Genomic DNA, 22,243 nt, shown 5'->3' on the forward strand with positions numbered 1-22,243 from the left:
TCAAGAAAACATTTATTCCACTTGGTCAGCTCCAGCAGGTGTCAGTAACCTCCAGCAATAGCCAACCTGGATGACCATCTGTGTGCACTGTTGTGTAGCCATGGGTGGGGCAGGGGATCCTCCCTCCAGCTTCCACTGCCCCCACACAGGGGATGACCTGAGGTCTCCAGTGTCCATTACTGACCCAGAGGAGCCAGCCCACAGCCCAATGAAATGCACCCACTAGTTAACTTGCATGCCCTCACCCTTGCACACCTCCCATTCCCCATTGTCCCACAACTTCCAGCACTAGTTCACCAGCCAGTTAACAAGTTTTTCCTGAGAGTAATGAGCCCAGCCCTGTGCTAGACCCAGTTGGAGTTCAAGAAGAAATGATACAGTCTCTTGCCCTCAGGGAGCTCACAGTCTAGTCACACACATGAGCACACACACATTGGAAACTGGAGGTAAGACCAGACAGCACATAGTACTCAAGGGTAACACAGTGTGTTAACATGGGTACTGTTTAGAGAAGGAAGGAGTGTGGGCTGGCTAGACTGGGCAGCTCAGCCCTAATGGGTAAGGAGAGCTTAGTAGGGAGGAGGAGGAAAGGAAGAGGACATTTCAGAGCAGTACAGGGGAAGGCACAGCACAGTTACAGCAGGGAGAAGACAAGCTGGATGAGTAGCAGAGAAAGGGCGTTTTGAGGTTTCCTCTAGGTTGGCCAATGATCAGAGCCATATGGAAACTCCCAGAGTAGGAAGTACCTCTCTTTTCTCTGATCTCCCCATGTGCTCCACAACCCCAGGATGAGGCCTACAGAGGGGAGTTCAGTAAGAACCTATGAGTCAAACTGCATGGGCAATAGCTGCAGGAAGACCCCAGGGCAAGAACCTACAGGTTCCATCCCAGCTTGGTGGGCCCCACATTTTCTGATGAGTGGTTCACTCTGAGGAGGCAGGTGAGCACTCGTGGGCTCTAGGCTGACTTGCTCAGGTTGGAAGACAGGAGTCCTTGTCCTGCAGTGCCCTGAGGCACACCCCCTCAACTTGCACCTTTTGTTCATTTGAGGGACACCCAACTCCTCCACTGCCAAGAGCCAGAGACACAAGGAACAGGGCTCTGGTCCTCTTCCTCCCCAGACAGGGGCTGCACACCTGGCCAGCAGGAGACATGGCTGTCTGGGAGTGGCTGATAGAAGCAGGATTCCTTCTCCCTGCCATAAACACAGACCAAACTCATGCTTCCACCAACCCCTCAGCAGTCCAGCCTTTCCCGAGACCTCACAGTGAAATCAGAGCTGAGGATGGGCACAGGTCTCCATTGTGAAAACCAGCAGCCTGTTAGGCAGAACAAGAAACATAAAACCAGAGGAACAAACCAGACGAGGGACCTCTGGCAATGTGAGGGGAAATTAGGGTCCAGAAACATAGTGCACTGTTAGGCTGGGGAGAAGGGGTTGACTAAAAGGATCTCCACCTCAGAATTCTTTATTCCCAAACAAGAGAAGGAGGCCACAGGGAGAATCACTACTTATATGGTGCCCTTGACTCGGGGACTCTGTGAATGTCATCTAAGGAAAAGTGGCAGGTGGAGGAAGCCTCCAGGGCTGAGAGGTCCATAGTCTGGGGTCCAGGGGTTCCTGAAATTGCTTGAGATGGTTACATGAGTGCATGTGTTCTCCTGGGGAGAAGGCCCATGACTTCCATCATATTTTCAAAGGGCCACACAACCCCAAGTGTTAAGAACCTGTCTGGCTCAGAAAGGGAAATGAAGCCTGCAGGTGCTGTTTACAATTAGAGGGAGGTTTTGCCTCTAGAGCCAGGTCTGCCACCAACTTGCTATATTAGCTTAAATCAGTCACTTCCTATCTCTGAACTTCAGTCAAGTGGTAGGCCAGGCAGGAGCAGAGAAGCCAGCTCTCCACACACAGACGCTGTCCCTGTTGCCATACAAGCGTTGAGGTCCAAGGTCAGGCAGCCAGGAGGAGGCCTACCTGGCTATTACTCAAACCAGGCCTGGGGAGTTTTCTCACAAGGACTTGGAATTGGCCTTGAATTCCAGGCTCCATAGGGTTACCTCTACAGGTCACTGCAGGGTACCTCCCGAGGTAGGTCTTCTTAGGGGACATGTCTTCAGGCTAGGGTGTAGTGCCAGCCAGACCCCCATGTCGTCTAGTCTCTGTGCCCAGATGTGCCGGCACCTTCTGGGACATAAAGTCAGGCCTATTTTGCACCTGTTCACAGAAATAAAGAGATCAGAGTCAAGTCTTGCACTGAACTGGCCCACTCTGAATTTGTCTGGGGCTTTGATGGAGCCACCGAGGCCCCTATCAAACTCTGCCGGGGTTATTAACAGATCAAACACCTTGGGTTTGGGGCATCTGGGTGACTGGCTCCCGATGTCCCTGGACCGTGTGTAATCTTATTTTCTGCCATCAAATACTGACCCACATTAAACAGCCACTGGGAACAACAGGTAGAGAGCAATGGATCCCTGATAAGTCACACAGCACTGAGGATGGGCAGAAAAGGCAGAGGGAAGGAGCAGGTCTCCAGCACCTAGCAAGGGCATGGGCAAGGGCTCTGGGAGCAGAGGTCCTCACATCCTCCCACCATGTCCTCAGGCACCCATCTGAGCCAGTAATGCCCCTATCCATAATCCTTATCACATGTCCCCTGGCCATGTGCCCAAATCTTCCCAGCTCCATTTGCCATGGTTTAGCAGTAAAGCTGAAGGGTCCTGGCCCAGCATTCAAACCAAAACCCAGGCCTCTCCCACTGGAGCACTAGTTATAGTCTGGAGGCAAACTCAGCAAGCCCCCATTACCTCACTTACCAAAGGACCACAAAGGCTAGTGTCTCAAGGTGTCACCTTGCAAACAGAGGCCCCAGCTCTCCCTGTTCTCGCTGTGTGACCTTGGCCAATCCTCTTAGTTAGCTAGGGCCTTTTTTCTTTTACCTAGATGATCCCAAGACCTTCAAGGTTCTGCTCTTCCATCTGTCCTCCCGGTGCCTCTGATTCTCCTCTAAAGCACAGGTCTGAGCTCACTGTGTGCTACTCATTAAAAATCTCAGGTGTCCCTTCCCCTAACCCCGAAGTCCTTTGTAGGGCAAACTCCTCTTCGCTATCCAAACCCACCTTGAAAACCCTTCTCACACAATTGCTTTTTCTACAGCAATTCTTTTAGACTCCAGGAGCCGATTCAAATGGTCACCTTCCTGTTCCAGAGCCTCTTATAAGTTGTCCCTATTATAGCCTACATCCCTCTGTACAGGCATCTGTCACAGGCATGAGGTGAGCCCCAAGTGACCAGGCCTGGGGGTCCTCACCTGTTCTTTCTCCTGAAAGTGGAGCAGTGCACAGCATGGCACACAGAGGTACCTCAGCAAAATCTCTTTGGACAAGAGATGTCATCCTCTCATCTTATAATGGCAAATCTTCACAATAACCCAGGGAGGATTCTCTCGTCCTTATGCCCAACTTACAGATGAGCAAACTGATACATGAAGTTGAAATGACTTCTCAAGGCCACCAGACAATGGGTACAGGAGGCTGAGGCCTTAGGGTCTGAAGTTGGGTCTGGGGACTGTGGAAAGTAGCCCTCTCCAAGTCGCTTTCAATTCTGACATTCTGAGAATGAAGATCCAGTAAGCAGGGGGTCATAAGCAGACCTACAAGCCCACCTGACATTGAGAATCAGGGTCCTCCGCCACCCTCCCCGCCCTTGCCATCCTCCCAAGCCTCAGAGGGCTCTAGCCAGCCCTGCAGGTCTCACCTGCTCTAGGCCGCATGAGCCTGGGGAGGAAAACCCACACAGGAGCCCAAAGCAGCTGCGGGCAGCCAGCCAGAGGGACCTGGATGGGGTGGGGGGGGGGAAGCGAAGGGGACAGCCAGAGCCCCTTCAACACAGCAAGCCGGCCCTCCCCCTGTCCCGGAAGCCCACCCAGAGAGCGGGCCGCAGCCCAGCGCCATCTCCAGGGCTTCAGGGACTGGAGGCAGCCAGTGGTGGCGGGCCACGCGTGCGTCATAGCACGCGGCCTAAATGGGCCGCCTGGCCCTCGGGCCCATGGCCGTGGCTGCGCTGGTGGGTCTTGAGCGAGCCCTCGCGCGCGAAGCTCTTGCCGCAGCGGGGACAGAAGTAGGGCCGCCGCTCCCCGAAGACCCCGGGGCGGCGCGGGTGCGGCGCGGGCATGCGCGCGTGGGTGCGCTGGTGGTTGAGCAGGAAGCGCGGCTCGCGGAAGCAGCGGCCGCACTGCGCGCACTGGTGCGGTTTCTCCCCGCTGTGGATGCGCTGGTGCGTGAGCAGGTTCTGCTTGAGGCTGAAGCAGCGGCCGCACTCCGGGCAGGGGAAGGGCCGCTCGCCGGTGTGCGTGCGCTGGTGCACCTCGAGGTTGTGCTTGACGCTGAACGCCTTGCCACACTCCGGGCACACGAAGGCGGCCGCGCGGCCCGTCCCGGCGTGGGCCTTCTGGTGCCGCACCAGGCTGGGCTGCTGCGAGAAGGTCTGGCCACACAGCAGGCAGCGGTGTGGCTGCTCCTCCGCAGGGTGGTGGATGACCAGGCCTTGGTCGTCCCCCAGACCCTCCTCCCCGTCCCCCACAGGGGACCTGCCCCTGGAGGACACCAGTTCGGTCATGGGCACTTCCAGCTGCAATCACCAGCCCCTGGGGAGTCAGAAGCAGAAAAGGAGTCAGGGGGACCCAAGAGTGAGCCAACCCCCAGCCGCAGGAGTTACTCAGTTCCCACAATGTCCAGTACTCACTCTCCCTCCTACAGTTTTGTTTAGACCAAACTTCCCTTTTTGCTCCTCTACCCCTTAATCACAGCCGGTCCTCCTCTGGGCTCTCTTCAAGAGCCACCTCCTCCTAGAAGCCTACCCTGACCTGGCCAGCCTCTCCCTGAGCCAGGCTGCCCAACTCTGTGACATTACTCATGGCTGTGCATGAGGGTGGTCCTGCTACATCTGCCCCCACCCCAGCTTCTCAAGGACACAGCTGCCTTCTGTTAACTGCGGCACCAAGACACAGCATAAACGCTGACAAGGAATATGCAGGGGCTGCTAGTATTTTAGCTTATTCTTCACCTGGGTCTATCTCGTCTCTCCAACCAGATTACCAAGGAGGAGGTAGGGAGCTGCGTCCTAAACCATCACTGATGATTTAAAGATATTTCTTTTTTGCAAAGCCTAAGCAGAAAACAAAACCTCTGCAAACTTGAAAGGGACCTCACTAGGTTAAACATTAAAGGCAGCTCTTCTCTGTTTATCAGAATGAATCGTGTGCTTGAAAGGTTGCAAGTCACTGAACCCAAGTGTGAGCTCCCAGGGCCCTGGGTCTCAGTCCGATTCCTCTTGGTTAACCCCACGGCAAAGTGACACACTCAGTACTCAACAAACACCCCAGCCCTGGCTCCCTTCATTCAGGTTCTCCTAAAGACCCTCTTCCCAGGCCACTGTGTTCCTCTTAAGTGAGTTCCCGTTGTCTTCACAACAGCCCTAAGAAAGGGGCAGAGCAGTGTTATGGAGCTCCACTTTATAAACAGGGCAACTGAGGCTCGGTGAGGTCAATATACTTGCCCAAGGTCACACAGCAAGGTGAGCCAGGACTAGGCCCTAAGTGTCCAGACTCACTGTGTAAAGCTCTTTTCAATATACTAGCTGCTAAACAACTAAACACCCCTCAACAACACACACACACACACACCCCCCACTACCACCACCACCACCACCCCAGCCACTGCAGCCCATCCATCCCCAAAAGGCTACAGCTCTTGTAGGGATACTGTTTTCCCACCACCACTCCCTTGTTCCCTCAAAACTCCTGCAGGGTAGGGGGGCTGGCTGCACTCACTCCCCATCCCCATCAGGGAAGCTTCTCAGGGCTCCCTGAACCTTTCTGTGGGCCTTCTTCACACTTTCAGCTTCAATCAACCTCCAGAATGGGGTCTCAGAGACGCCCCCCCCCTTCTTCTATCTTCAGGCCAGGGTCAGACAGGCACTGACCGTGGAGAAAAGGACAAGTAGCACTAGCGATTGACCCCACCCACAAGTCTTTCCCCAGACAGCTGCACTGACATTTGCAAAGACACACCACCAAAGTCCCCTTAGCCAATCTCAGCCTAGCCCTGTCACTTAGCAGCCTGCCCACCCTCCCAAGCTATACTCCTGACCGAAGCCCCGACTGCCCAGAGGGTCCAAGGCCGTGGGCCCTGTCCCTCCCCCAAGTTCCTCCATCAGTGCCACACTCACAGCCCAGGCTGCGCCCCGGCTCCTCGGGTCTCCAGCGGCGGCTCTTTCCTCTGGAGCCTGCGCCGCCCTGCGCAAATACGGTAACTCTCCCGCAGCGACTCCCGCGCCCCTTCTCCCCGCCCCCATAAAGACGGCCAACCTCCCTCCACGTTGTTCTTTACAAACAGCTGCATTCATCGAAAGAGCTCCCCCCACCCCGCCCGACCCCTAAGCCACAGCGACCCCGGGGAAAGATGGCAAACTGCGTGTCAACCCCACCCCCACGAAGACACGTAAGCCGCCACCCAGCTGCCACAACCCACCCTGCCAGGCTGCAAGCCCCGACTCCCCAAGGGAATGAATGCAACCCACCCCCCGCACCCGCGGCGGGCCCCGCGGAACCATGCGACCCTGGATAAATGGGTGATTAAGTCGCGGCAGTGCCACTCCGCAAAAGGGCTGCGCAGCTCCAGGCAAGTACGGTAGCGCGGCCGCAGTGACCCGCCCCCAAGGGTCCGGCAGTGGCCTCAATAAATACGGTAACCTCCCGCCGCGGCCCCAGCCGGGACCAGGGACTCACATGGCGCCGCCTCCCGAGCCCTCGGTCTCCGCCGCAGCGCCGCAGTCGCCAGCGTCGCCGCAGCCGCACAGCAGCCCCGTGAGGCTGGGAGGTCTAACTCGCCAACAGCCCGGCTGGCTGAGAAATGAAGGCTGCTAGTCCTGCGCCTGCCCAGGCAGGACATGGGTCCAGGTGGGGGCCGAGTCCCCGGGACGGGTCACCCCTAGTTCCCCAGGCCCCCACCCTAGCCATTCCCCTGTTAGGATTCCCCAGGCCCCAATTTGACAGAACACCATCCTCATCTCCCTCATCCAAGGCAGCAGTAGCCTAGCCAGGCCGGGAGCTGCCCCTAGCGAAGAGGGAGAGGTCGGGGTCGGGGGTGTGTGTGTGGGGGGGGAGTGGTAGCTAGATATTTCCCTGAGGAGAAAGAGGAGCATAAACGCAGGGGCCCCAGAGGTGTCTGTGCGGTGTTGGGGGGAGGGTGTCTCGGGGGCAGGACAGCACAGTCAGAGGGCAGAATCGGAGCACTGCCCTGGCCGTCAGTTTTGGCAAAGCCCACCTTACTATATAGCCTGGGTCACATCAATGACCATAGAGAGTAGAGGAAGAAATGACAACCCTGCAGTCCGCTCCTCCACAGATCTGAGTCCACTGTGGTCAAAGGAGATCCCATAAAGGAACTGCTTGGAACACCCAGAGAAGCAGCAGGTGTGAGGCATAGGTAAATTCTGGTTTACCGCCCGCCTTTTAGTAATGATGCTCCTTGTTGTACATACCTCGGTGGAAAAACAGCCCTCTCCCATGTATTACCTCCTAGGAACTTCCCAGTAACCCTGTGCAGTCTAGGTTGGACGGGTGTTATTATCCCATTTTATAGATGGGATTTTTTTTTTTTTAAAGAAAAGATGCGTGCATACCTGTAATCCCAGTATTCGGGAGGCCTAGGCCGGAGGATCCTGAGTTTGAGGGCAGCCTAGGCTACACAGCAAGACCTTGTCTCAAAAGAAGAGAAGGGAAGGTGGAAGGGAAGGGAAGGAAAAGAAAGAGGGCTGGTGGAGTGGCTCAAGTGGTAGAGCGCTGGCCTAACAAGTGTGATCCTGAGTTGGAACACCAGTATGGCAGAGAGAGAGAGAGAGAGAGAAGAGAGAGGGAACACAGAGCAGCTTCCCCTAACTAAGACCCATAGTTCTAACTGGCTCAGAATTCACATTTGGCCAGTAAAGATACAAGTGGGTGCCAGGCATGGTACTACTTGCCTATAATCCCAGCATCAGGAAACTAGAGGCAGGAGGATCTCGAGTTCAAGACCAGCCTGGGATACATAGTGAAACCCTGTCTCATATCTAGATAGATAGATAGATAGATAGATAGATAGATAGATAGATAGATAGATAGAGTTACAAGTGCAAGAAAAACAAATAGGCTTTCTCCCTGTGGGCCCTCAGTAGCTGCCAGGTGAAGGGAGTAACCATAATTCTTGGCTTTTTCTGGCAGATGGTGGACATGCTGTTAGGCAGTAGAGCTAATCCCTGGTGATGGGCTTTGGGAGACCCAAGCCTCCCACTATCATGAGGACCAAGCCTGTGGCTCCACAGGTGCCCAGTGTGCCTTCTGGAGCATGAGAACTGCAGAATTCCAGGGGGCCTAAGAGGCAGTAGTCAGCCCCTTGTTAGGGACACTGAAACCCAAAGCCAGGCCTACCTGCTTGCACAGCCCTCTCAGGACCAGTGTGTCCCAGCAGGCCCAGCCTGGCCCATTCTAGGCCTCTCGATGACCCACCTCACTCCCATACCCCCCTCCCTGCTGCTCCTGCAGCATCTCACTGAGCTCCATAGGTCCCCTCCCAAGGACACTGCTATCTTAAACAGAGGCAACAAGCAGGGACATAGGAAGCTAAAGGATTGAATCCACCAGGATAGATGTTTACCCCAAGGTCAAGTTTAGAGTTCCCATGGATAACAGAACGTCCTTTTCTCTAATGACAGTCCATACCCACCTCTCTGCTCATAGGACAGCCACATCTCCCAGCTTTCCAGCTTGTGTTGAAGAAGTTGTCACCTGCCAGAGCAACTGGTCTTCTGCAGGCCACAAGAGAAATGGGGACACTTAGTAAAGACTAGGGTTTCAAAAGCAAATTTAATAATACACCTGAGGTTGGCAGCATATTTTTTGGCAGCATTTTCTAGGTAAGCTGAGCCTAAACAAATAATAAATAAATAAAATAGCCAAGGGGTAGGGGTGGGAGGCAGACAATGCTAAGTCAGACTTTTCTACTCGGTTGGTTCACTTCTTCAGTCTCATACATGTACCTCCAGTCTCCCCCAGTCCCTCGTTTTCACAATAGGAAGACAATGTGGCAATATTCTGCAGACACAGCCAAGGCTTCTTCATCCAGGCAGGATAGTGGCCAATGTGTGACCACCACCATCCTGTGAGGCCCATGTGGCAGCTGGACTTGGGACCCTACAAAGCCCAGGGCTGCTAAGGTACCCTGGAGAGCAGCTGACTCATGGCTCCCTCCCATGTGGGTGGAGTGGATAGGTCAGCAAGCCTTGCTTGGCCCTGCGTGGTTTTTCCCTGGGACACACCACATGAACAGATGACTCTGGGATCTCCCAGTTCAGCTCTGCCTATCCTCCAGCTCCTCCTGCACCTCCAGGGCTCCCACACTCAGCAGGGCAACCACCTTTCCCCAGTGAGCTCTTCCCAACCCCAGGAACTGGACAGTAGTCCACAATATCTCTCCAAAGCACCTGATGCTAACCTCAAATTTAGTTGTCCCTATCAGGTTGTGAATGTCAAAGGGCAGGGACTGTATTTTTGGCTTCCCTGTATCCCAAGTGTCCTCCATATAAAAGGTCCTCAGTCAGGGTCAGTTAAGTGAATGAATGCATGTCTGTAAGCTACATCTGATAGCTGGCAGGGTTGGGGGGCGTCTGCCATGGAGGGGAAAGATGGTCCCCAAGGGGCTGATCAGTGTATTAACACAACATGAGGAGTTGCAGGCTGAGCTCCGGGCCCAGCCACAACTTTGAAGGCTGGCAGGGGCTGCAAAGACCTAGATGAAGATACGGGGCTCTGGGTGTGAGGCCTCATCTGCTCCACAGTCTTCTTTCCTTTGAATTAAAACTCAAGATATGACCTATGACATCAATTCGGCCAATACTTAAACTCATGGCAGGGCTGCTTAATACAGAGAACGGTTCGTTCCTCAGAGTCAGGGCGAAATGGGTAAACCCTTTCCCTCTCTTTCCATAGGCGCACATACACTGCAAGCAGTTTAATAAAAGGCTGCACTTACTGAATGCCTGCTGTGTGCCCAGCACTGTACCACATGGATCACTTGCCCAGATCGCATAGCTGAAGTGGCAAAGGCTGGATTTAACCTGAGAACTGTCAGACTGTCTCCACTATTGCCAACAAAAAAACAAAGTTCTTTCTGGATTTGGGCCATGGATGGGCAGAGGGAAGGAGAGGGAGAAGCTGTTTGCCAATAGGACCAGCATCCCTGGGAGGTACTATCCAGCGGCCATGTGGAGCTATTTAAATTAATTAAAATTAAAGTTTAAATTCACTTCCTTAGCCACATTTTAAGTATTCGGTAGTCACAGATGGCTGGCGACTATGGCATTGAGCAGAACAGATACAGAGTACTTCATGACAAAATGCGCTGTTGGATACTTCTAGGCTAGGACACTTTCCTCTTCAAACCTGGGTGACCCGGGAGATGCCAGCCCCTCTTTAGGCCTAAGGAACAACCTAAGAGACACCATTCGTTTCCCTCTCTGCACTGCCCCTGGAAGCATCCAGGAAGAACAGTAATATGTGACAATATACTATTTTTTATCCCAATAGTCCTGCCAAAAGGTCAAAGAGATTTCTTTACCAAACTCAAATCAGGTTTTTAAATAATGCTTCAGAAGCACCCCCCACTCCACCAGTTACTCTGCCAAGTTCCCACTGGCACCAGGCCCGCTCTCTCCCTGACACAGTGCTTCTGCCCCTGCAAAGAAGCCGTTCCTCTGGCCTCTCCAGCCCCTCCCCCTCCAGCAGCAATCCCCAGCAACCCCTGGGGTAGGGCAGCAGGCCCCAAATCCTCTCAAGGAGCCTGTCCTCCTCTCTGGTGGACCTGTCACACATGTCACTTGCAAAAGAATAGTCATTGTAGAGTACCTAGGTAATCTTTCCCAGCCTGCTTCTAACAATTCCAGGAAACCTAGCCCCACCCAGCTCACGTGGTCTGTTGGAAGTTTGGCCATGGGTCCTCTACAGACCTGCACTTGCTTACCTGGCAGAGGACAGGATCCTTTAAGATCTTCATTTACTTGGGTGTTTTTGTTCTTCTCTGCAACTCCTCAATCTATGCAATGCTGCATAGTATCTTGAATCATAAACAACTAGGACAAGTCTGACCTCCTTGTCTTTGATTTTATGGTGTGTCTTTTCCTAAATATTCTCTGACCCAGTTTTATCACTTTAAAATGAAAGGGAATGAAAATTGAAGTCGACAGTGTCATGCCATCCTTGGAAGAGCCTGTGGTTGTGACATTGGATGCAGTTTAAGCTAACAGGAGGCCTGGAACCTGCTGCCGATCTGCAGCATTAACTAGGGGACAAGTCACACTGCCCCAGCACCTTTTCCTATGTCAAATGGCAGTGTCACTGCCCGGCCTACATCGCTGACCATGTGAGAGTGAGATAAGGAATAAGAAAGCTTTGCTAAGAGAACTGCGGCTGGTAACAATTTGTCCACAAATTGACCATATGTATTGCTCCAAATTGTGTTCTATCAAAATGATTTTCCATAAAAGGTTCTTGAGCAAGGGCAGGAACCATGTCTTATTTACTGCAGCGTTCCAGGTGTCTGGCAGGATGCCCGGCACACAGTAGGTTTGTTACAGAACCAGTGCTATACAGTCTTGACCGGGTCAACAGGCAAATACATTGACAGTTCATCACTCTGGGGTGATCTGGCCCTATCAGCCTTGTAACCTAAATCTGGGAGAGGGTCCGTCACCCAGGAAGGGTACAGAAGCAGGGAGCTTGGGGGAGGGGGAGCTCATTTACCTCAAGTACTACCAACACCGAGCCTTGATTTGATCATTAAAAACAGGCCAAGCCAGGAGCCTGTGGCTCATGCCTGTAATCCTAGCTATTTGGGAAGCTGAGATCAGGAGGATCATTGCTTAAGGCCAGCCTGGGCAAATAGTTCCTGAGACCCCCATCTCCAAAATAACCAGAGCAAAATGGAACTGGAGGTGTGCCTAAAGTGGTAGAGCACCTGCTTTGCAAGCATGACCTGAATTCACACCCCAGTCCTACAAAACTAAATAAAAAACTAAAAACACCACAGGCCATTTGTGAAAGAGAAAACATTCTATTGAAAGATAGAATACATCAATATGTCAGTCTGATCTCTTCAGTATCTGCCTGCACCACCCCTTGGGTACCTAACTCTACAAGGAGCCAGTGTTTCCGCAGGTTCCAGCTGGAAGACAGTATCTCTCCAACCCATAAACAAATGGTGGTACCCAGGAACGTCTTCCAAGAGTAGGTGAGCTTGGTTTCAAGATTTACTAAGTGGCAAAGAGGAAGCAAATGAGGCTCCCCCTCCCATGGTAGAGTAAGTTTTGATGCAATGCAGGGCACAGGGCACTCCCTGGGCAGGACAGGTAGGGAGAGTTGCTACAGGAGAGAACAGGGAGCACCTGGGACCGGTGTAGGTTGGGAGATGCCCAGGAAAACCCTTCTGGTTTGGCTTCCTGTTGATCCTGAGAGCTGAGTACTCAAGGTGGGTGACAACCCTGGCACACCTCACCCAGTGGGGGAATTTCATACAGTTTATGACCGAAGAACTGACCAGGAGTAAGCAGCCTGAGCACTGGGCATCACTGATATTGTGTTATCCAGGAAAGCTGGAGCCCACTCTGTTTGTCCTTCCTATCATCTCCATGTGTCTTTGTATCACTACTATAGCTGGAGCTTTTCCCAGATGTAGAGATTTAAAGTAGATCTGAACAGAGTGGTGACCAGAGGCCAGGCTGAACTCAGCAGCTCCCAGAGAAGGTAGCACTGTTTTGCATCCAGAAAAGGATCCAGGCCTAGAGGCCAGCAGGTGCAGGTCTTCCTCCTCAGACCATGCTGGCCCCTTCCTTCTTCCTACCTCCCAGCTATCCAGCCCTGGCACCAACCTCCATTCTCTGCAATTCCCTCCCCTCCTCCAGGAAGTTTCCATCCAAGGCTACAGGCTGGGCTGGACTCCTGGCTTGTCAGCACCAGGACCTCAGCCAACCCTGCTTTGGAAGAGCATGAGAGGTGACCTCAGGGAGGTGAGAGGCTGGAGTGCGTGAGAAGAAACACTGAAGAGAGGAGAGTAGAGAAAACTGTCGTCCCCCAGCAGGAACTGGGAGCAGGGAGTTGCTATGTGAACAGACAAGAGCTCCCTGCCCTGGTCTTGGGTGGAAGGGTCCCTCCGAGTACACACGAACCATGCTACAGCAAGGGGAGCTCAGAAAGAACGACACCATGTGGAATATTTGGCCCTTCATTTTTCTCTTCTGCAACACCAGAATGGACAAGGATCCAAGTCAGTCACAGTCACCCACCCACTTGAGGCCAGGAACAGGAGCAGCACAGATGGCTTGATCCTACCCAGCCACCTTCCCAAGCAGCCGCACTTCAGCTGAGACCACCTGCCCACACGTCCACTCCTAACCATCACACCAAGGCCAGTTCCAGGGACAGGGGCACCATACCCACCACCCTGAGCACTCAGAATTGGAGGACCATCAAACCATTCTGCTTTTCCAGAAAGTTACTGGGAGTCCATTAAGTGCTGGCACTGTCCTTGGTGCTGGGGATATGCTTGCCCCTCCCTAGCCTGCCTCTGCTCCATCCTTGGTATCCCGGAGTCTCCCATGGGACCGCCCCTGGGCATCCTGCAGCCTGAGTGTGGCAGTCCTGGGCCATTTCACACTGACCCTGTCTTAGAACCCCCAACAGCCCTTCACTTGGTGCCTGAAGCCTGGGGGTACCTCCGTGAAGTGTACAGATGGGCCCAACCCAGCAGACATATCCAGGTTCCAGGGTAAAGCATGCTGATCTCACCTGCTCCCTCAGCACACCTGGGCACTTTAGGAGGCGCCCTCCTTATGCTTCTGGAATTGTCTCAGGGCTTAGAGCCTTGAGGAACTGCGTTTTGATAAGGTCTCACTTGGGGAGCGCTAAGAGTCAGCATTCCGGGCCCTTCCCACCCTCCACTTGCACCCTGCACAAAGCCCTCCACCAAGGTCAACCGGGCAGGACACACTAGAGGGCCTCCTCCTCCTGGCCTGGCCTGGCCGCCAGGGCTCCGCGGTGAACGCGCTGGTGCTTGAGCAGGTGCTGCTTCTGTCGGAAGCCGCGGCCGCAGGCGGCACACAGGTAGGGCCGTTCGCCGGTGTGGTTGCGCCGGTGCCGAGTCAAGTTGGGCTTCTGGCTGAAGCGGCGGCCGCACTCGGGGCACGCGTAGGGCCGCTCGCCCGTGTGGATGCGCTGGTGGATGGTGAGCGCCGACCACCACGAGAAGCTCTTGCCGCACTCGTTGCAGATGAACTGGCGCTGCTCGCTGGGCCCCGCCAGGCTCGTGCGCCCTCGGCCCCATAGCGCGCCCCGGACCCTCTGGGGCCGTTGGGGACTATCGGGCTGCGTAGCCAAGCCCTGGGGAGCCCCAGCTGGTGGCTGGGAGCCCGCCTCCCCGCCGGGGAGACCGGGTCCGGAGCGCAGCAGCTCGGCGGCGTGTGCGCGCTGGTGGGCCCGCAGCGCGGCGCGGCTGGGGCAGCTCTGGCCGCAGCTGGGGCACGGCGCGGCCTGGGCGCCAGGCAGGTGTGTGCGCAGGTGCTTAAGCAGGTGCTGCTTCTGGCGGAAGCTGCGGCCGCAGTGCAGGCACGGGTGCGGCCGCTCGCCCGTGTGGTTGCGCAGGTGCCGGGTCAGGTTGGGCTTCTGGCTGAAGCGGCGGCCGCACTCGGGGCACGCGTAGGGCCGCTCGCCCGTGTGGATGCGCTGGTGGATGTTCAGCGACGACCACCAGGTGAAGCTCTTTCCGCACTCGTTGCAGATGAACTGGCGCTGCTCGCCAGGCCCCGAGCGGCCGTGGGCAGTGGTCCGGACCCCAGACTGTTCCCACCAGCTCTGGCAGAGTCCCAGCCAGGCCCACTCGGGACGCCCCCGTGGGGGCCCCGGCCGCAGGCGACAGGCTCGACGTCCCGCAGTGTCCCGGAGCATCTCGTGCAGACCGGCGCGGGCGCCTTGGCGGTCCCGAGCGTGAGCGCGCTGGTGGATGCGGAGGCCCACCTGGTGACGGAAGCAGCGCTCGCACTCGGGACATGAGTGGGTGGCGGGGCGAGAGTGGGTCTTCTGGTGCTTGAGCAGGTGCTGCTTCTGGCTAAAGCGCCTGGTGCACTCCGGGCAGCAGAAGGGCCGCTCGCCCGTGTGGTGCCGCTGGTGGCGCGCTAGGTTTGGCTTCTGGCTGAAGCTCTTGCCACACTTGCCGCACAGGTATGGCTTCTCCCCTGTGTGCGTGCGCTGGTGGATCTTCAAGGAAGACCACCAACTGAACCTCTTCCCGCAGTCCACGCACACAAAATGACCCTCGCTGGCAGAAAGCGCCGGGCTTAGAGGGCCCGGGGCTGCCCCTGCAACTCGGCCTGCCAGCCGCGCATCCTGCTCAGGGGGAGGGGCCCACCTTGCACCCCCAGTCTCTTCCTGCACCCCCACAGCCCGAAGCCACCCCATGGTCTGGCATGGTGTGAGGCCCCGATGTCGCTGGAAAATGTTTTCCTTGTCCTTCTCTGGGAGCACGGCCTGTGGTGCCAGCGTCTGAAGCAGCCACTCTGGCTTCTCTTGCTTGATTTTCATCACCGGCCCATCTCCTGCCAGAGGCAAAGGGAGAGGATGGGGAGAGGTCACTGGCTGCTCAGCCTGTGGAGAGCAAGAGTGGAAGAGGGGAAGGGGGTTGGAGAGGGCCAAAGAAGAACTGAAAAGAATGAAGGCAAAGATTTTTTGGGGGGTTGGCACCAGTGGGATGGGGGAAGATATAAGGAAAGGATGTAGGAGGGTGAATGTAGTGGAAATGTTATGTACTCATGTATGAAAATGGAAAAATGAGACCTGTTGAAACTGTTCCAGAAGTCGGAGAGGGGAGGATAAAGGAGAATGATGGAGGGGTGAATTCAACTATGACATATTGTTTAAGAACTTTGGTAAACGTCACAATGTACCCCCAATACAACAGTAATTGATAAATAAATTTTTCAAAAAAGAGTTTTAAATGAAGAGAAAAAATGGAAAAGAAAGAGAATAGAGGGCAGAAAGGACAAGAATAAGAGCAGGCTGAGGTGTGGGAAGAGAAGGAAAAATACAAGAAAAGAAATGGTAAGTGAATGGCTTGGGTGCCAAAGATATGTGGTCCCTCAAGCATATGTTGACAAGTCTTCTCTACCCCAAGACCTGGAGGTGTAGGGAAGTCAGAGAAACCACCAAGTGGGTCCCTGACCAGGGACCAATGAAAAAATAGCCAAGTTTCAAAACATACCGTTCCTTTTCTAAGAGGACGGTGGATGTGCAGAGCTCTCTAACCATGACATGCCCGGTCCCTCAGTGGTTAGGGTGACCAACCCCTGGGTCACTGCCTCTTCCTCTCCACTGTCTGGGTCCCTGCTCCAGGGCAGTAGTCTTGGCCCATGAACACCATCCTGCTGAGACCTCCATTGTTTGGCAACCTCACCTTTCTTCAACAAAACAAAGAATGAAAAGGTAGGCCCAAAAGACCTTAGCTGGTAACAGGTGCTGCCCTTGGATTGCACCTAATCCACATTACTCAGGAGAGAGCCCTGCATGCTGCTACCAACTCACACCATACACATGGCGCACAAGTCTCCAGAGGTGCTTTGTTTACCTGGCTCAGGAACGCTAAGAAGCCATAATGAAAATGTGTGCTTCAGACACAAGGATCATGTACTATGAGTCCATTTATATGCACATTAAAAGCTGGCAAAAACACTCTGAATCAGAAGTCAGGATTATGGGCCCGTTAGGGAGGCTTGAGCTCTGAGGGTCTGGCAATATTCTCTCTTGATGTAGGGCTAGTCACTGAGGTGTGTTCACTTTGTAAGAATTTATGGAACTTGTGATGTATGCACCTTCCTGTAGGTGCTGATGTTGCAATAAAAAGTTCATATGCAATAAAAAGGAAGTAGAATAAAACAGCTGTGAACAAAGGAGAAAGAAAACTTTCTAAACAGGTTTCAGCATTACAAAGGCAACAAAAGAAACCCAAAGAAGTAGAAGGAAGGTATTGATAAACATTAAAAACAAAGATTACAGATAAAGGGGATAGGTACAAAAAAAAAAAAAGATTCTGAAAATCCTAAAATACTATGTATAGGCTTTATACCAATAAATTTGAAAATCTATACCAAAGAGATGATTTTTCAAGAGAATGTAAATTAAAACCCACTCAAGAGTAGGTAGAAAATCTGACTATATAAACAATTAGGAGAGAAGGAGAGACTGAAGAAAAAGCCAAAGTTCTACCCACATGATGACTGTATCAAGATCTATGAAAAATTCACGGAAAGAATGTGAAGCTATTACAGTGACTAGGAGGAAAGGGAAGGAGGGAGGGAGGAGGGAAGAAGTCCTTTAAGTCCAGCATAATGCTGGTATCAAACCAAGACACAAATGGGATAGGCAAGGCATTATAGGCTTACTGTTCTTTGAACAGACACAAACATTAACAAAGCCAGTTCAGCAGTATGAAAAATAATAACCTATCATGACCTTGCTGAGATCTTCCCAAGGAAAGCAAAGATGACATGATATAATGCATGGCATTACCTAATTAAAAGCAAAAAAAACCAAAAAACCCAGCTGGGGATGCAGTGCAGAGGTAGAGCACTTGCTTCCCATGCCCTGGATCCCATCCTCAGCACTGCTACAACAAAAGTGAAAACCTCATAACCATCCTCAATGGTTTTCTAAAATTAAACATTATTTCAAGAAGGAAGGAGGAAGACAGGAAGGAATTAGCAAACTAGGAACACAGAAAACTTTCTGAAACTGACAAAAGGTGTGTACTAGAAATTACAGCAGAGATTACAACCAGAGGCAAAAGATTAGAAGACTATTAGAGAAGGGAACAAAACAAGGACTCTCGCTATCCCTGACCCTTTTCAACTTTGTACTTGGGAAACCAGCCAGAGGATAGAAGGAAACATATATATGTAAATACTGGAGAAACTGTATAATATTTTCTGTTTATTTTTTTTTTAAAAAAACAGGTCCTCGCTAAGGGTTGGAAGAAGGAAAGTATGAAGAGGTAGAGAATGGGATTTTAGGGCAATGAAACTCCTACTACAGAATGTACAACGCCAAGAGTAAATCCTCATATAAATAATAATGTTATCGATATTGGACCATTAACTGACCTCATAATGCAAAATGTTAATTATAGCAGAAAGTGGGATGGGGAACTCTCCTCTCTTTGCAATTTTTATATAAACCTAAAACTGCTCTAAAATGTAGTCCATTTGAGGGAAGGGATGGGACTCTTTTTTTTGGGGGGGGTAGTGCTAGGGTTTGAACTCAGGGCCTTAGGCTTGCTAGGCAGGCAGTCTACTGCTTGAGCCACTCCACCAGCCCCTTGTGATGGGTTTTTTTTTTTTTGAGACAGAGTCTCACGAACTATTTGCCTAAGCTGGCTTCGAACCATAATCCTCTTGATCTCTGCCTCCTGAGTAGCTAGGATTACAGGTGTGAGCCACCAGTGCCTGGGAGAAAGGACTCTTGACTTATTAGTGATGTGACTGCTCCATGGTGAGCCTGGTGAATTGAGGCTGCCAGTCAGATTTCCTTCCACCAAAAAAATAAAAATAAAAGCCTACTACAATCTTTAGAATAGTGTAGAATTCATACACTACACAAATAGACCAATGGAACAGATTAGTGTGATATATGACACAAGGTAGCATTCCAAGTCAAGGGCAGAAGGCTGACTTATTCATTGATTTAGAACCAACTGACTGTCTTTTTAGGAAAAACATTTAATGTGAAGCCAGGCACTGGTGGCTCACACCTGTAAAGCTAGCTACTTGGGAGGCTGACATCAGGAATACCACAGTTTGAGGCCAGTCTGGGCAAATAGTTCATAACACCTCATTTCCAAAATAACCAGAGCAAAATGGACTGGAGATGTGGCTCAAGTGGTAGAATGTCTGCTTTGCAAGTGTGAAGCCCTGAGTTCAAACCCCAGTGTCTCTCTCTCTCACACACACACACACAAACACCCAAAATTTAATGTATATATCTTATACATACTGTTTATAAGATCAGTTCCACATAGATTTAAGGGTTTAAGAAAAGAAAATACAAATATTAAAAGTATTAGACAAATTAGGAGAATTTGTTTATAATGAGGAGGTATTTAAAAGTCTTCTTAAGTAGGATTCAGAACATAAAAACTAAACTTTAAATACTAGGATGACAAAAGACACCCCAAACATTCTCAACTAGAAATGACAGTTTCAGGCAGCATTTTCCATAGAACCTTCTGCATAGGTGGAAATGCTTTGCCTGTTGCTCCAACATAGTTTCCTCTAGCGATAAGTGACTAGTGCAACTGAGGACTGAATTTTTTTTTTATTGAAGTTAATTTAAATCTAAATTTAAATTTACATAGTCACATGTGGCTAGCTACCACACAGTGAGCAGTTCAGGTTTAGAAAAAATATGTGCAGATATATAATCAATAAATGACTACTATCTAGAATATATAAAGGAGTCCTATAGAGATGAGAAAAGAGGTTCAACCTCCTTAGTCATCAGCAAAATGTAAAAAAGGAGGTTGATCTTTTCACCACTTGCACCAGCAAAAATGGAAAATAATATCCTTACTTTACAACACACAGGGAAATTATAGGGGGCACGTCCACAGGGCATCCTGGGGGCATGTCCTGAGGTTCACACTTCTGGAAGGACAACTTGGCAGTGTTCATTTAAACTATAAATGTGTAGAATCTTCTGTTCCTTTCACCCAGCAATTTCATTCTAGGTACAAATCCTAAGAAATACATATGAGTGCAAAGAGTAACCAAGGATATTCGCTGAAATGCTGTTTTTAATTAGTAAACAATAGGGGAAAAAAACCTAAATACCCATAAACAAAAGTTTAAAAATTACCACTCCCTTCGTAATATGGAGTACTATGTAGCAACTGAAAATATTTATTGGCATATATACAAATATATAAATATATTTGTATATATGCCAATAGGAAAAGATTTCCAAAACATTTTAAGAGAAAGAAAATCACAAACTGAAGAAAAACAATATGAATCTTCTGGTCCAATTTATGAAAAATAAAACTATGTGTCTATGTACATACGTGCTTGTGTAAGCAGCCTGAAGGTGGCGGTCACCTCTGATATATTAACCATAGCAGGATTGATAGAGGTCAAAGAGAATCTTCCCTTTACCTATATTGTTTGAATTTGAGATATTCAAATGTGATAATTTTAAGGGTTTGAATTTTACATTCAAATATTATAATTTTTGGCAGTACTGGGATTTGAACTTAGGACTGTGCACTTGCTAAGCAGGCACTCTACCACTTGAGTCATGCCCCCAGCCCTTTTTGCTTTAGTTATCTTTCAAATAGGGTCTTGCATTTAAGCCCATACCAGCATGGACCTCGATCCTCCCATTCATGCTTCCCTCCTAGCTGGGATGACATGAATGAGCAAGGTACCACATCCAGCTTTCTACTGGTTGAGATGGGATATCGTTAACTTTTGCCAGGCTGGCTTCAAACTGAGATCCCCCCCATCTTCACCTTCTGACTAGATAGGATTTGCAAGTATTAGCCACTGTACCTGGTCAACTATTATAATTTTAAACATTTAAAAAAATCAAAGTTATAAAAAAACTTCACTTCTACTCTGGTAGCCTTTCATTCTAGGACTAAAGGACCCCATTCCCCTCCATGTCCTCAGGGGCTATCATGGGGTCACTGCAGGGCAAGAGATCATGGAAAGTGCCTGTAAGGGTAAAACAATGCCATAATGCCTGCCCTGAAGCTTGGTTGTGAGAAATCACTTTAGTCTGAGGCACAATTTAAAACAAAAAGTAGTTACTTGAATTATATAGTGGCAAAAACTGAATGCCCACATTTAATGAATTGATTATAGGGCTGTTTCCTTAGCTGCACTGAAATGCTGGCCAATGAAAGTATCTAGCACTAGGTGTCCAAATTGGCAGCTTGGTAATGAATCCAAGATGGACTCACACAAGAAGGGACCACTGTCCCTGAGTGACACTACATCCATTAATGCCCCAGAACTCCAAAGCCCCTGCAGCCAGAAAGATGACACTGTGCCTGCAGCCTCAGGGTCTTCTGATCCATAATCAGACGAGTTATCCATTGTACCCTGGCCTACACCTGCCTGCAGCCTCAGAACACCAGGACAGAGCTCTCTCCCATCCACCTGCTGAAAGGCATCAGGGGAAGAGAACCCAGCATAGGTTCCTGCAGGTCCTGCAAATGAGGAATGGGGTGAGCCTGAACTTGAGCCTGCTGGGGGCATATTCCCTTAGGACTCAGCACTGACACAAAGCCTCTGGCTTACAGGCATAGCTCTTCAGTCATCAGAAAGAATGTTTTAACTTTTGAGTCAGATAAAATGAGAAGGTGTTAAATGGGGATTATTACTGGGTACAGAGCCTGAGTGATGAAAAGATCTGGAAACAGATGGTGGCGATGGTGACACAGCATTATAAATGTGCTTAGTGCCACATACTCAACACTTAAAAACAGTTAACATGATAAATTATGTTATGAATATTTTGCCACAATAAAAAAACACATAAAATATGTAAAAGTTAAAAGAGGTAAGCTCTAAACTCTCTGAAAAATGGTGGCTGTCCAGAATAAGCCATTCCCTAAGTCAGACCAGGCAGGCAGCCTGAGGGATCCAGATGAAGAGAACATGGCTGCAGCCCAATGGCCAGCCCTAGTGTCCCCTTCATGCCTCAGCACTTCCAGTAGCTAAACCAGTGTTTTTCACCTTCCCTAGAACCACAGGGTTGCCTCAGAAGCTGCCCTGGGGATGGCAGAGGGGCCTGGAGGACTCATCTTCACAGCTAATTAGGATCCCACTTAGGAGTTGATCTGGAAAAAGGTGTCCTTGGGTCAGAGCATTTGGCCCCTGTGCTCTAAGCTTTATGGTAACAACTCTAGTGTCTGTATCATATAGGAGCTCCCAGATTCCAAAGTGAGACCAGCAGGGGCCCATCCTGTGGGAGCCTCACCACCACCTGAGGATGTGTGTCAGGATCCCACCCAGGATGGGTAGTTTCCACCCATCCCACTGCCGCCCTTGGAGCTTGCTGCTAAGGTTATCTTGCATTCAGTTACTGCCTAGCTTTGTCTCAGTCTTGGGTCC

General features: G+C 51.0%; 2 protein-coding genes across 5 annotated transcripts in view; both read right to left on the minus strand.

The window, feature by feature from the left end:
* Positions 1–22,243, minus strand: part of LOC109692659 (uncharacterized) — a 22,968-nt gene continuing 725 nt past the window's right edge. Inside the window, exons 2-4 of one of the 4 annotated variants that reach the window (XM_074060862.1) lie at positions 8,764–8,845; positions 3,926–4,646; positions 1–2,215 (exon numbers count right to left, since the gene is read on the minus strand). In XM_074060862.1, the coding sequence (XP_073916963.1) occupies positions 4,007–4,618 (612 nt within the window). In that variant the 5' untranslated portion in view covers positions 4,619–4,646; positions 8,764–8,845 and the 3' untranslated portion in view covers positions 1–2,215; positions 3,926–4,006. The other 3 variants (XM_074060858.1, XM_074060872.1, XM_074060853.1) reach the window with 3 other exon arrangements.
* Positions 13,299–22,243, minus strand: part of Znf775 (zinc finger protein 775) — a 17,954-nt gene continuing 9,009 nt past the window's right edge. Inside the window, exon 3 of the mRNA XM_074060847.1 lies at positions 13,299–15,676. Within this exon, the coding sequence (XP_073916948.1) occupies positions 14,076–15,676 (1,601 nt within the window). The 3' untranslated portion in view covers positions 13,299–14,075. The remainder of the gene's footprint in view (positions 15,677–22,243) is intronic.

This window comes from Castor canadensis, chromosome 2, assembly GCF_047511655.1.
Source record: "Castor canadensis chromosome 2, mCasCan1.hap1v2, whole genome shotgun sequence".
In the NCBI taxonomy this organism is placed as follows: domain Eukaryota; kingdom Metazoa; phylum Chordata; class Mammalia; order Rodentia; family Castoridae; genus Castor; species Castor canadensis.